This window comes from Poecilia formosa, unplaced genomic scaffold (assembly GCF_000485575.1).
Source record: "Poecilia formosa unplaced genomic scaffold, Poecilia_formosa-5.1.2 Scaffold4, whole genome shotgun sequence".
Lineage (NCBI taxonomy): Eukaryota > Metazoa > Chordata > Actinopteri > Cyprinodontiformes > Poeciliidae > Poecilia > Poecilia formosa.
This window is the reverse complement of record NW_006799943.1, coordinates 5304443-5319689: the sequence shown is the minus strand read 5'-3', so window position 1 is coordinate 5319689 and position 15247 is coordinate 5304443. Positions and strand designations below refer to the sequence as shown.

Here is a 15247-nt window from a genome sequence, read left to right as displayed (position 1 = left end):
TCTGAAGTATTAATACAGCTTATGTAATGAAATAAAAATAATTTACTCTGTTAGAATTATTTTCAATCTTTGCTGTCAATAGCAGAGTTGATGTAATAAATATTTTTTTCTCTGGAAAAAAGTAAGAAAAATATGTAGTTTTATGTTTGACAATGACTGATTTATAAATCAAAAGTCATTTCTCAATAATGTATAAAAAATAAATGCAAGAAAAATAATTTTCTTGTCTTGAAGCGTTAAATGTACATTAAATTATGGAATTATGTAAATATGTTATTTAATTAAACACTGTAAAAGTGTCAGTTCATCAATGTCAATATAAAAATGATCAGAATAATTTCTATCAAATAAAAACATTGTGCTCTTTATTCAGAAATGCCTCAAAACAATTAAATAATCACATCAAAAGTTAGAAACTCTATCTTTCTTTCTTTATCTCTTTCTTTGATTGCCAAATATATTAATGTGAGTGAGAATTACAAAGTATTAACTTAAAATACTTTGTAGAACGGCACTTTCTGAAGTTAGGTCCATTTACTTGTATTAGCTTACTGGCACATATTCCACATTCAATATGGCGGACGCTGTTGCGTATCGCAGCAACGGGCCGATCTATGAGGCGTCTACGTATTTATGTCTATGTTTTTTTTTTCTTCTCCGCTCTCTGCTTCACGCTGTCACGGTTGCTTGGCAACATGAGTTACGCTGAGGTGGGGGCGAGGACAGTTGGTGAAGGCTAGACCTGTTCGAATCCACAGATATTTTTCTTCCGGTCTTAGTTTATTCCCGGCCTTCGAAGGACCCGTCCTACGTAGACCGGTCCTTCGAAGGATGCAGACCCTGAATTCGGACACAGCTTATGTTTATGACCAATAGACCTTTTTCACGCTTCCGCGTTTCAAAGTGGATGTGGGGTTTGACCATTTCCGGTGGCAATAGCGTTAGCATTACAAGGCTAGGAAAATGGCACAGTCTCGGCGCAGTTGTTTTTGTTCAGTCCCTCATTGTTCAAGTGGTGCAAGAAAACAGCCATATCTGTCCTATCATGGGTTCCCGACGGACCCGGACCAACGGAAGCAGTGGATCCAAGCGATCCGAAGAGAGGAAGGTCCCGACTTTTGTATCAAGAGAGGGAGCACTTACGTATGTAGCCGCCATTTCACGCTTGAGGATTTTGTTAGCGGATCTACCACCCGCCTTAAAAGTGGAGCTGTTCCTTCCCTTTTTGCCTGGAATAACTTCACTGCACCAGCAACGAGAGAGTCTGCTTTCGAGAGGGATCAGAAACAGGAGTTTGTCCTTTCTCAGAAAGCTAGCCAGGCTGAAGATGCTACTGCGGACCATGATTATGCAGCACATCCACCCACAGGTAAAGATCAAATTAAGATAGTACATTGTATACATTTGCCATGTAAGATAATTTCAGTCAAATATAACTATTACTATCATAATGTGATTATTATTAAGATCACATAATAATTAAATCATTATTATGAGATTATGTGGTGGTTATGCTTTGTGGAGAGATTAAGTCAATGGCTACATACATACATGCTCGGACTCACAACATGTATTGATCTTCAGAGAAGGAATGTTACATTGATATAATTGAAACTTCTTGCTAACCGTATGTTATGTTGTTTTATTTTGTGGTTTTACAGGTGCACTTGATGAAGCTCTGGATTATATCAAGGAGTTGGAGAACAGACTTCAAAAAGAGGATTTGTCTGCCACACTTTTCAGCCGCTACTGTGCCTCTGATGACCAGATCCGATTCTATACCAAATTTCCATCTGAACGTGTGTTCTGGATCTTCTGGGAGTCCATTGAACCCTCTGCGTCACGCCTTGTGTACTGGACCAGAGCACAGGAACTTGGAGAGGAAGCGTGTGCTGAAGCCAGCCCTGACCGCTCCATGCCTCTGATTGATGAGTTCCTGATGTACTCATTCAGAGTAGCAGTGGGCATGAAGGAGCAGCTCATTGCTGACATGTTTCAAGTCAGCATAGACACTGTCAGCCGAGTGACCATCACCTGGGCCAACTACCTCTTCATTATGCTCTCTTCCATCAACCTGTGGATTAGTCGTGAGAAGGTAAAAGCCAGTATGCCTCAGAGATTTCTGAAGTTCTCTCCAAATGTCCGTGTCATCTTGGACTGCACAGAAATTGCTCTGGAGACGCCATCATTCCTCACCGTACAGTCTGAAACGTTCTCTGCCTACAAGAACCACTCCACTCTGAAAGGGCTGATCGGAGTTGCTCCCTGTGGCTTGGTGACATTTATTTCAGCGTTGTACACAGGCTGCATCTCAGACAAAGACATAACGAAGATCAGTGGAATCCTTCCTCTGCTTGAGCCAGCAGATGAAATCATGGCGGATGAAGGCTTCCTCATTCAAGACCTCCTTCATAAAGTTGGAGCCAAACTCACCACTCCACCATTTAGGCATCCTGGGCAGTTCAGCAAGAAAGAGACGGAGGAGACCCAGACCATTGCTCGACTGCAGATCATTGCAGAGCGAGCAATCGCTAGAGTTAAGCGCTACCATATCTGGGATTCTCCGGTGCCTCTCACTTTAATAGGATCTGTCAACCAAATCTGGCACAACTGTTGTGTTTTGGCAAATTATCAAGGCCCATTTTGAGTTGCAGACTAAATTATCTCTGTATTCATCATATTTTAACTAAAGTGTGATTGCTAAACAAAGCTAGTGCTAGCACTAGCTTGCGCAGGCTATGAGGTGGTAAACAGCTAATAAGAGACTGAGTCTTCTAACTTAACACACTTCTGACTGAACAAAGAAACAAAACTACAACAAATACAACTAAGAATTAAGATTTTTATGGCAATGGCCGATTTAAAATAGGGAAGTTGATATGTGAAATGTAAAGTTATGCATAAAATAAATGCAGTGTTTAAACAAAACAAAACAAAGTAAAACTCAATTTCTTTTTAAACTCATTTTAAAACAGTGTGCCCTTCATTTCACTAGAGGGCAGCACAAGCCCGTACATTTCTCCTACATCTGGCGTCCATGCTAAACTCCAGAGACGTCATAGTGTTAGTGAATAACGTCAGTATGTTATCTGTATGTCCTGCTCTCCCCAGGAAAGCTTTCAGAGGACTCAGGGAGCCATTAACATCTGCAATGCAGAAAACCGCTCAGGAAAAGTACTGTGGTTCTGTTGGCGCATCACTTTTATTGTCCTGTGGTGGGGAAAAAAAAAACTCTGTTATCTAAGACCCAGATAATTGACTATGTAATAAAGACACAAAGGGGAACTGTTCAAATGGACCGCAGACTTCTGTCCCGCATCCAAATGCTCAATTATGGTTTTTACAACCTCACTCTGCAAACTGAGTTACTGAGCCCAGGGTCACTTTTGTCCGGCTACTGATGCTCTCCTTATGTAATGAACGACAGGAACACACACACAGACACACGCACACACTTTGCATCCCACAAATGATGTAATACAAGTATAGACTCCAGTTGAGTGCGATAAGCAAAGAAAGCAGTGATCGTCTCATAGTAAATGTAAGTAAAACACTCTTTATCTAAATCTTTTTGACATTCATAAAAATATTAAAACAAACTTTCTGAAACATGCGTGACTCCTGACTGAATTGTGGAACTGATTGGTGTCTTCCTGCATTTTTCATGGGCATTAAGCTGTTTTTGATGCAAAACAAAACTCTTCGAACAGCTCCTTGATAAAGTATCCACTGTAAAACATGTTGTCAAACTTTTTTTTAAATTATTTTTGACGTATTATGTCCAAAACTCCTGTGCATAATTGTAAAGTTATAGGTAGAGGATACATAGTTTCAATTTTTACCCTTTTTCCATAACAAAAAGGGATCTGAAAAGTGTGGCGTGCATCTAGTTTCAGACGTTTTCATACCCCGACAGTAGATCTCTGTTGGTATGGAGGAACAACATGTGAACATGAATTTTTAAGTCTTGAAACAGATTATCTGTAGGATTCACATCTGGACTTTGACTAGGTCATTCTAACACATGCATATGCTTTGATTTAAATCATTCAGCAGCTTTCTCCCTGACTTTTATGCTGTGTTCAGCATGGTTTTTATGATGCATTTTAACAAATGTTCTCTAAGAACCTGCGATACATTAACAGAAAATGTAGAATAAAGTTAGATTATACATATGTAGATCTGTTTACTAATAAGAGGCAACTGGTTGGATTTGATTTAATTTTGGGACATCAGAGTCAAGCTTGCTGAACACAAACACAATAATTTTCAGATTTTTTTGGCCCACTTCACATGTATTCAACACATAGAGTACATTGAGGTTTTGGGTTGTGACACGTCAAACAAAGGAAATGTTCTGGTTTTATGAATACTTTGCGAGGCACAGTATGAAACGCTTAGCAGTGGCAAACAACAGCATTAATTATATAACAAGTGAAAGTGAATGTTGGTAACTAAGAGCTTAAATACATGAACACCTGCCTTAAAAGTTCCCACGCTAAGCAGGTCATTAGCTGATTCTAGAATGTAGATAAATAGTTAGAGCTACTCATGTTAGCTTCCTGTTTTTCTTGTTTAGCTATGGCAACACATGTGACACCTTCAAACACACTTTTACCCCTCGAATGGTTTGTAATTAACTTTCCTATCAGAATTTGGAAAAAACTTAATTGTCTCCCCCTTGACTCACTAGGCTGGAGTAACAATAGCATTAGCATTCAGCTTTAGGCTAACTGGAGTGACTGTGGTGCGTTCTGCTTGTTCTTAAAAGTTGGGATGTACAGACTCTAAGTCAGAACATCCAGCTCCAGTAGACCAAGAAGTCAGAGCCACCTGGAAAATTGAAAGTTTCTCACAAACTCCAACCTAAAGACACAGAAAACAGTTTATTCAAGACTTGCAGTTTATTTGTACCTCTAATTCATGCTTCTAAACTATCTCGTTAAACCAGTGTATGCACAGCACTACACAATGTTTGTGAACAGATTTATTCAATGTTTGCATGAATAAACAACAGAGATATATCAAGTTAACCAATATTGCTAATAGTTGTTAGCCTTGTCACTGCTAGCATAACAAATAGCTATTCATGCTGGTTTTGCTACTTAATCCTGGAACTAGAGCGAGTCAATTATCAATTATTACCAAGTCAAATAGTACTGTTCACATTTACTTAATTAGTTACTGCTTTGATAAGGAAACTAAAATAGGTAAAGTAAATTAAAAGGTATATAGATGATAGCTAGCTAGACAATAACAAATACAGATAGCATTTCATATTTCATAACAGAATGACACAAAGTACTTTTTATTTCATTTTTATTTAGCTCTGCTTTATGTTGGACACTTTGTGTGACTATCAACATCCCACATAAGAAAATGTAGCCATCATTAAAATAAGTTTTAGGTTTTTCTTTATATTGAAACCTAAAAATAGGAATAAAATGGTCACTCTCTAAACATTATAACAAATTTCCATGTAGTAGGTACTTAACAAAATGTATACAGTGTCTTTTTTTCAGAAGGTTATGTTATATTTGCAGCTCTAAATCTGCTTTTTAATTTTTTTTATTTTTATTTTTTTGCTGGACTGAGGGCAAAAATGGCTCTTTGGATTTTAAAGGTTGCTGGAAAATTATGTTAAGGTTTTAATCAATACACCTTGAGGGGACCCCTAACTCCTCAGAGTCCTACAATGTAATTATTTATTTTTGCTGCTCATGAACTCAATTAGACATGTGAGAATTATCTCAGTAAAGAAACGGGTGAGGGGAGGGAAGGGAAATGTTTGCACTCGCCCACTTGTTCCTAACGTTTTATTTTCAGCTGGTCAGGAATAGACCAGCAGTCGAGTGGAAGGGGTCGACATGCTGGAAGGCTGGTCTCCTCTCCGCCTTCCCTCGTTCGCTCTCGTCCAGACGCGGAGTGAGCTCCGCTTGCCTGAGTGTGTCTGGTCCAATCAGTCACGACGGCTCCTGGAGCCTCCGTGACCCGAATCCATCCCTTCTCCTCGCCTTATGCAATCCCTTCAGCGCAGGCAGAGAGGCTGCTGCTGTTCTAAATCTCCACTGCCCTGCTTCTGTTGCGCGCATTATGCAATCTGCTTTAGAAGTTTAATCAGGATGCTGGCACACTGCAAGAGTACACGGTGTGTGTGTGTGTTCAAGATCAATAAGGGATCTATCAGGTTTGTCACACACAAAAGCAATGTTTCACCCTCACGGTCAGCAGCGGTGGAAGGATTAGGGATAGACAAATTTCCTCTAACAGTGATGAAGAATAAACTTCGCCAAGCTAAAAAAAAAAAAAAAAACGTGTATATTTAGCCGAGCGGGCCTGACCCACCTCGGTCTAAATCTGTGTGACATAATTTATGATGTAAGTTAGCTCTGCTGGTTGCGTTAAAAAAACAAACAAAAAAAAAACGTTTCTGAACAATTTCTGTTTGTTTCAAATGCATTAGCAAACACCTGTTGACTGATAAATGTTGAAGAGACAGGTGGGACATTTAAGTTGGGTTCTCTGAAGTTATTATGATAGTTTCCCTACTTTTTAGTGGAAAGATCTCATGTTGTACGGTGAGTCTGAAGAACTCCTGAGCGGTGGATGGCAGACAGATTTTAGCTGATTCTGTCATTTCCAGAAACAGTGCAGTATTGCTAAATATTTAATATACGCAGCTAGTTTTCTCTTTTTCTGACTTACAGCCGGTGTTTTTTATTTACGCATTTAACCTGCAGATACCTGCAAGCAGCAGAAGTAGAAGTCTTTTTAGATTGATCATTTCTGAAGTTTTTCTCAAAACAACATTATTACTTATTGCAATAATTTCTGGGACAATTTATCATCTTCCATCATTTCTCATTATGACAGGCCTACCTGCTCTTTGTTCTTAGGCTTTGTTAATATCCATTAAGGCCATAACTTTTTTTTTTTTTTTTGAAAATTACAGCACATCCATTAATAATTATGAACGTACTCCTCAGTGACTCATGAAGTGGAGTGCGTCTGAAAAAACGCATTCAGCATCTAATAGAATGAGCGTTTCTGCAATGAAAATGAAATCTGGTATTCTGTAATCTAAAACAGAAGGAGCTTGTTGAAGAGGTCTAACATCAAAGCCTTGAGGAACTCCATGTGATCTTTGTCCATTCAGACCTATAAATGAACTTTAATAAGTGCTTTCTAGTTGGAAGACGAGGTTGAAGAACAGACAGCACTGCAGAGATTATGTTCATTCCAATAACAGTTTGCTACGACAGTCCTTATTATAGATTTCAATAATTATTCAATAATAAAGATGTTTGCGCTCAGCCCAAGGTAATATTCCTGCGAGTTACACGAAAAAAAAAAAAAAGATACCTCGTCCTAATCGGAGCAGCAGCTATAATTGGAAAATGAGGCATGAGACATTTCTGTTTTGTCAAAACACAATTAAGAGAGCATCTCTGGCCTCCAGACTCTGAAGTCTCTGGTGTGTGTGTGTGTGTGTGTGTGTGTGTGTGTGTGTGTGTGTGTCGGCAAAGAGCTTCATTAATTCACACACAGTGTTGATCTCAGCCGAGACCCTCGTCTCCCCCACCCCCCTCTTTGTTTTTGGGGCTCGGAATAATTTGCTGGAGTTAAAGCGCAGTAAAGCTCTTAAACCCTGATTTCCCTCGTTTACCCTGCCTGTTCTCTCACTCCCTCGTTCTTCACCCCTCCCTCAGTCGCCCTCCCCGCTCCTCTGGTCTTTTGGTAGCAGTGTTTGGTAATTACTACTGGATGTACTTCTCTCCTCCCTGATCTGGGGGAGTGTTTTCCATAAGCTTCTTTGGTATTAAACAGATTAGTAGAAATAAATAAAATCTCTTGATATGTGTGTGTGTGTGTGTGGCAATCCAAGTCTTTAGTCAGCACTTTTATGTTGACAGGATGCTTGCACACTGCTGGAGATATATATATATATAATTCACCAATTAGTGTGTATACAATAAACATGACAAACTGAAAAAAAGCAAGAAGGGCTATTGATCTACAAAATAATTGACCAGATAATAGAATGAGTAACAGCAATAAAATAAAATAACCAAACTAAGCAAACAAGGAGATATACATTAAAATTGCAGTTGTCGATAAGATCGGTGGACCAGATCTGCTTCACACTGAAGCGTTGACCGATCTCCCAAAAGTAAGGAAACTGAGCCGATGTTTATATGTCAACCTGCTGCTTATTATTTAATCTTTAATGTAATCTTATAGTACTTATTGTGTTGAAGATATTTCAATGTAAAATTATTTATTTGAAATGAAGTACATTTTTGGAAAAGAAAAGATGCTTCATAAGACAGGTTGTCGATGAACTTAAAACTTAAAACGATTTGAAGGATGTTGCCTTTAAATTCATGGTGCGTGTGGTGGCAAGGAGTGTGAGTGCTCTGTTTGGTCTTCCTGCAGGCTTGGCACACACACGACGAAGCTCCTCCACGCTCTCAGAGGACAAGAGAAAGGCGGCCGGGGATGAAACCCAAGCAGGAGCTGAGGGAGGTCTGGTGATTAAGGGGCTGCTTGGAAACCAGGAGTGGACTGGAAGTGGGCAAGAGGGAAGAAATGGGACAGGGCAGGAAGTGTGAACGGGTATCGGTGGCAGGACATGTGAGAGGGGAGGGGAGAGGACGGGGGGTACGGGTGGGGGTGACTGGAGAGGTGAGGTCACATGGGCGGATCAGGTTAGAGTGGAGGGAGGGAGGGAGGGAGACGTGACAGGAGGTGTCCCCAAAGTACACAGCCCAAAGCGGTCTCCTGCAGCTGGACACGGGCCAGGAAAACTGTGCCTGGGTACATCGTGTTCGCTCTCTCGTTTCTCCCTCGACCACACACACACACACACACACACACATATACATGCAACGGCACACGGGGGCTGGCGAGCCAACACTCCCACACTCAAATTTGTTCCAAATTTCTGAGACATATTGACACACATAACAGCCTAAACACAGAAAACAATCTGCTAACCCGCACTGACACCAGTACACACACACACACACACACACACACACACACACGCGCGCGCGCGCACACAAGCAATGAGTGTTTGCTTCATGTAAACTGGAACTAAAGAATATTTCTATTTCTACAGATAATCTGCTCAGTGTTCATTTACATCACAAGATGTGATGGGAAGGAACTGCAGCAGATCTGAGTGTGGTGGGAAATGATTCCTGTTAAAGGAACAATACACGATTCAGGAGCTCACAAAGCAGGCGCTGGAAGCCTCGGCGTTCTCATTCCTGTCTGTGTTGTCCTTTCTTTTACTATCTGAAGGTTGGGAAAACAAATAAAAAGAAATGCTTTAAAGGGATCGTTTTTCCAGAGAGATTTGTTTTGCAGCTTACTAGAACTAATCATAAAATATCTGCACCTTTAAGAAATGTTTGAAGAGTGTTGGAAAAAAAAAGGATTCGCACCCCTTGGACTTTTTCATAATTTGTCATGTTGTAACCACAAACTTTGACATATTTTGTTGGAATTGTACATGACAGACCAACAGAAAGTAGTGCATAGTTCTTTAAGTGAAAGGAAATTGTTACACAGTTTTTGAGAGTTTCAGCAAAAAAACAAAACAAAAAATACAAAAACAAAACTGTTAAACAGGTTGTACTATTTATTCTACACACTGCATGAGACACAGAATCTTACCAAGTGTTTTTGGTCTGGTTTCCAGTGAAAATATTTTGGTGCACTTGAAATATAAGTATAAGTTAACTTATAAGTAGCTTTTCAGCAAGAAATAGGAGTTTGTTTAAAGTCAATAATTCCTTAATAAAAATGAAAAAATTAGTTCAACTGGCAGATTATTTGACTTTTAATTATTTCTTTTTCAACAATATTAAGGAATTATTGACTTAAAATAAGCTTCTACATGCTACTTAAGTATGTGAAACCATACGTAAAACTAACTTATAACTTTACATAACATGTTATGTAAAACTAAGTTATAAGTTAGTCTTACCTAGGGCTGAAAAACACATTGCGATAAGGATTTTATATCAGTCAATATCAATAACTACTGAATAGTTTTATTGTAAAATATCTGAAATTCTGCCAAACAGCTGATGTGACCATTTGTGTTTCATCCACAGCTTCCTCTCGAGTCGTTGTTCTCATTTTCCCCGGTGACACCGCGCCACTGTTCTTCATTTTTAAGCACTTCTGAGGCAGGATGCGGCAAAACCTGAAACTGCTGCTGCACAGGTTACTCAACGGGTTGTTGCTGGGTAACCAAAGAGAGAGCGAGTTGCTAGGTAACCAAAGAGTAAGTGAGTTAGTTGATGCCACCAACCTTGCTTAGCTAGCCGTGAGCGGTTGAGCAGCCAGAGCGTTTCTTCTGTCTACATCTCCCAGAATGCAATGCGGTTCAGTGAAATTACAGAACATTCTAGACGTGCTATTCATTGATACTGATCACGTGCCTATCACATTATATATTGTTATTGACTTATTGTCCAGGTTGTCCAAAGGCAACAATAATCAGAATATAAACAATATATAAAGAATAAAAAATAATAAAGACGCCATTGTTACACGGCCAAGGTTGGAATCGGATTATTGCCTAATAACCTGAAAGTCCTACTGCTTCTAAAACAAACATCTGTAGTTCATACTGTAAATATTGTAGTTTATTTTACCAAACAGAATAAACTAGGTTCATCCCCTCCTTAGGTTGATCCAGGCCTGCAGGGAATTAAGGTCTTTTCTTTCCTGCAGAGGTAAAGGAAACCCAGCACTGGAACATTCCACTCTTGATGTAATGTGATGAAGATATTTGCGTAAAAAGGCAGGAGATAAAGGAAGGCTTTGTTCTGTAAAGTCGGCTGTCAGACACCATCTGAGCTGATGCCACAACACTCCTCCTCCCAACCCCTTCATCCCCCCCCACCTTCCCCAATGTGAGGTTGTGAACCCTCCAGAGCTATACCTGATGAATCCTCGATAAGCTTGTCGGCAAAATGGAAAACAGAACATTTACCGAACCTGAGAGGAAGCCTCTGCAGCAGCAACAACGTGAGCTCTGTGAGCAGAGCAGGGGGGCGAACATGCAGACTTACTGGGATGAGTTGTCTGCATGAATACAGATTGGCACGGCGATAAAACAAGATTAGATGAGTCACTGTCTTTTCATGTAGCTCGTCAGGCTTTCTCAAGGTTTAAGGTCTGTCTCCGGGGAGCCTGCCAATGTGAATCTCCTTTCTTTTTTCCTTTTTTCCGCCCCAGAGTCTCTTAAGATAACCTTCAGGCTAAACTGCTGTTCTGAAGTCCTCTGACTCTGAATGCAATTCTCCTGTGCATTTATTCCAGCTGCTCCACAACGGTGGACGCTAATGGCTGCTCACGCGTACAGGCTTCAGTACATGATGTTCTTTCATGAGGCTGGACGTGTCTGTGGCCGGAGCGGGTTTAACCTTCACAATGTGACATACACTGTGAGCCTTTCTTCAGAGTTTAAAGGAGCAGAACAAGCAAAAAAGAAAAGGGGAGGGAAGATAAGGGGGAGAAAATGCAACAAAAATAATTAATTCTAATATTTTTTTTAATCATTTTTAAAAAAATCATAAAATCTAATTTGTTTCTCAACCATTATCATACAGCATAAGTTAAAATACTTTATAGAAATGCTATTTGCCATGCTCATCTTTCTGATTGGCTGCAAGTCAGATTTATCAACGCTTTGATCTCAAGCTGGCATAGCATAGCTAACTAAAATTGGTATGCATGGGGCATCATGTATGCTAAATAAATGAAATAAGTATTGAATAGAGAATGAAAGTGAGAAAAATATTCTACAAGTTTCTTTACATATTTTGGAGCATCTTGTCTGTGGGCTTCCAGAGGCGATACCTGGCCAGAAGCTAACGCTGTTAACTTCCATGTTAGCCCAGAAGCTAATGCTGTTAACTTCCGTGTTAGCCCAGAAGCTAATGCTGTTAACTTCCGTGTTAGCCCAGAAGCTAATGCTGTTAACTTCTGTGTTAGCCCAGAAACTAATGCTGTTAACTTCCGTGTTAGCCCAGAAGCTAACGCTGTTAATTTATTTTGTGGAACAGCTTACAAAATACTACAAATATTTCCAATGTTAGTTTAGTTTAGTTTAGAATTGAAATTTATCAAGACAGCGATAACTCGAAATTCTTATCATGACAAGAAATGTTCACAATAAATGATAAACGATACAATAAATTCTCACCCTAGTTCACCTAATGTATAAAAAAACATTCAAAATGCAGGAATAGTTTCACAGGCAACTGTAACAGGGAAAAAAAAATGCAGAAACCGATATTTGCTAAAATGTTTGTGTGTGTATTTCAAAGAGAACAGCTGATGAATATAAGCTCAGCAAAAGGCAAACACACACGCACGCACGCACGCACACACACACACACACACACACACACACATTTAGCAGTTCCTGATGATTCACTCAACTCCCCCTCACCCCCATGCTATATTTGGAATTATCTCCAGGCTTCAACTAAACATTAGATTGTGCATGTGTGTGTGTGTGTGTGTGTTGGGGACATGATTACATTCACAGCTGGGGAACAACTGCTGCTGTTGCCATCACGCAGAGAGCGTGACATCAGCGGCCTCACGTCAGCGCCGGTGTTCTCTCTGCTCGCTTTGAGCGGTGGAATATTTGTCGGGACGACGAGCGCCTGGACTCCGTCTCCAGTATAGCAGCACCTTGGGCTTCCTGTCTGGACGACTGGAAGAAATAAAACAGGTTTCTGATTGCACCGCACGGAGGGGAGAGGGAGGGCGGGTGATTTTTAATACAACAGCCACAATGTAGGTTGAAGTGCCGAAATAAGCAACTGCCTTTACTCTAAATTTCACCTGTATTCAAGGAAAGAGTTTTATTTTTAACACCTGCCTGTTCGTCAGCTTAACCCGGACTCTCCACAGCTCAGGACAATACAGGCGAAGCCATCTACCTCCTCCGTCCCCGCTGCGATCCACTGCTCTCTCATTATTTCTTCAATCTTGTTCTCTAATTAGGCGGCCATTTCTCCAAATAAAAATGCTAATTCTCTTTTCTTTATTCTTTTTTTGGCTGAAAGCACCGATGTTCCTATCATAAAATTCACTTGAAAGCCTTCAGAGCACGTGTGTCAAACTCAAGGCCCGCCTTAATTTTTTATGTGGCCCTCTAGACTTCAGAGGGATGCCAAGAACTGCCAAGATAATAGTGTGCTTAAATATTATTTTATCAAAACAGTTTTTATCAACTTACTACCAGGTTACATCAGTCAGTGCCTCCGGTTTCTTGCAATTTTTTGTGGAAATTCACTCAAAATCAAAAGCCCTTTTTTTTTCTTGCGCTAATGCTAATTATTGCAAATGTTTTTGGTCAAAAACGATGAAAAACATGCGATGTTTCGTACAAAACTTTCTTATTTGTACGAAACAGCTGCCTTAACCTTAATTGATGTCAAATTATAGTCCGTGATCTATACGGCGAGGAATACAGCGTTGCATTTACTGTCATACATATGTGAAATTATAGCAAATGTTTCTAAATCAGTACCACAAACATTTGATATTTTATTGAAAATAATCACAAAATCATCAAATTACACCACAAATTTGCTTGATGAAGAGTGACCAAAAAAAATAAATAAATAAAAAAAAATTAGTTTATGAAAGTGAGTGCTTGAATATGTTTTTAAATCATGAGTCACAATCCATGGTTCTAGCTGGCAACGTGGGCTTTGTATCACAATCAGCAATTATTATAGATGGAACAGTCAAAACATGACGTGCAGCTCCACAAGTAAACATGGCGTCCCTTTGTTTCTTCTTTTGGTCATTGCTCACTTGCACAAGTGCACAGACTCAAACCAGTTCTTCCTCCTGACAGGGCGATGGAGGCGTCATGTTTAGGAACAACCACAACCGCGGCGTGTCGGCGAGGAAGTGAGCAAAGGAGCTGTGCAGCCATTTGAGAATGACGAGTGGAGGAGGATGCCGTCCGCCGAGGCACCACAACCATAAGCTGACGTCGGCATCATCAGGTCACCATGGTCAGGAAAGCTACTAGGATGCAGATTCTGCACTTTTTCATTTATTTCTTTTTCTTTTTAATTGCAGACCTTACAGTTTGATTGGTTCCATGGTTGTTGCATAGCAGCCAATCCTGGAGCTCCATTCACTTTCCTTGGTGTTGATTGGCTGAAACACCAAGAGCAGAGGTAAAGAAGATGGTAGATATTGGCTTCTGCGATAGTGTTAAGACAGGTTCCACTGTGCATATTTATACATATTCCGATAAGTCTGAACTGTTAAAATAAGTGTTTCTAGAGGGTGTCTCAAGAATTTGGGTAATTTAGTTATTTCCTTAATAATGTGGCACCATAGAGGAAGAAATAAACAGACTTTCTGCAAAGTGACCCAGTGTAAATCCCTGCATACATCCTTGCTTTTCTCAGAATGTGAATACTTTTGCAAAGCACAAACCAGTGGAAGAAATGCCTTCATCCAGGCCTGAGCGGTGGTGTGACGGTCTTCTTTCGCAATGAAATAACTCAAATGAACCCTACGCCTCAACGATGCATTCAAACTCGACGTGTGAAATGGGATTCCACGAGACTTGGATTTGGTTGAGTCAAACAAAACCAAAACAAAACAAAACAAAAAACAAGAATCCAGACAGTTGTTCCATATGGATGCAGCGTGCTTACTAACGTCTACCGATCTCCAACACCCACCGGGAGCGAGAGACAGAGCAGAAAAACATTCAAGGGCAAGTTTCCACCAACCGATCGCTGCTGCATGAAAAATGCTTGCTGCTTAATTCTGAGTCATCATTTCATGTGGGAGGAAGACGAGCCTGCAAACAAACGCCTAACATGTTCAGGGCGAGCAGCAAGCTGCGGCGTGACATCAGATGTTCTCCTTCCTTCCTCCCTGTTTCTGCCACTCTGAGCTTTTCCCTCTGTTTTTCCCCCACCCTCTGTGTTCATGGCCATCAACGTCACTTGTTACGCCGCAAGGAGCGGCGCTGACATCATAGCCGTTATGCAATTCTGTCTCTAACCTCTGAGCGGGTAGAGGGTTTTGGGAGAGGGGGGATAGAGGGGCTTTTTTTTAGCAACTGCTCAAAGACAATGTGTCGTTCAAGCCTGCACATCTGTCCTGAGAGAGAGAGAGTGTGTGTGTGTGTGTGTGTGTGTGTGTGTGTGTGTGTGTGTGTGTGTGTGTGTGTGTG

The 15247-nt window shown here is 40.4% G+C and overlaps 1 protein-coding gene and 1 long non-coding RNA gene across 2 annotated transcripts in view; one reads left to right on the top strand and one right to left on the bottom strand.

Annotated features, from left to right (window-relative positions):
- Window positions 1-626: 626 nt before the first annotated feature.
- LOC103144252 (uncharacterized) lies at window positions 627-2936 on the top strand. Its single transcript, XM_007561147.2, has 2 exons — window positions 627-1369; window positions 1662-2936. The coding sequence occupies exons 1-2, from the start codon at window positions 964-966 to the stop codon at window positions 2645-2647; spliced, it is 1392 nt and encodes a 463-aa protein (XP_007561209.1). The 5' UTR covers window positions 627-963; the 3' UTR covers window positions 2648-2936.
- A 7241-nt stretch (window positions 2937-10177) lies between these two features.
- Window positions 10178-15247, bottom strand: part of LOC107837266 (uncharacterized) — a 26655-nt gene continuing 21585 nt past the window's right edge. Inside the window, exon 2 of the long non-coding RNA XR_001663287.1 lies at window positions 10178-12745. This is a non-coding gene — a long non-coding RNA (uncharacterized LOC107837266). The remainder of the gene's footprint in view (window positions 12746-15247) is intronic.

Coding starts and splice junctions, on each gene's coding strand:
- LOC103144252 (XM_007561147.2), top strand. CDS start 964: ATGGCACAGTCTCGGCGCAGTTGTTTTTGTTCAGTCCCTCATTGTTCA. Junction 1,370..1,661: donor TGCAGCACATCCACCCACAG/GTAAAGATCAAA, acceptor GTGGTTTTACAG/GTGCACTTGATGAAGCTCTG.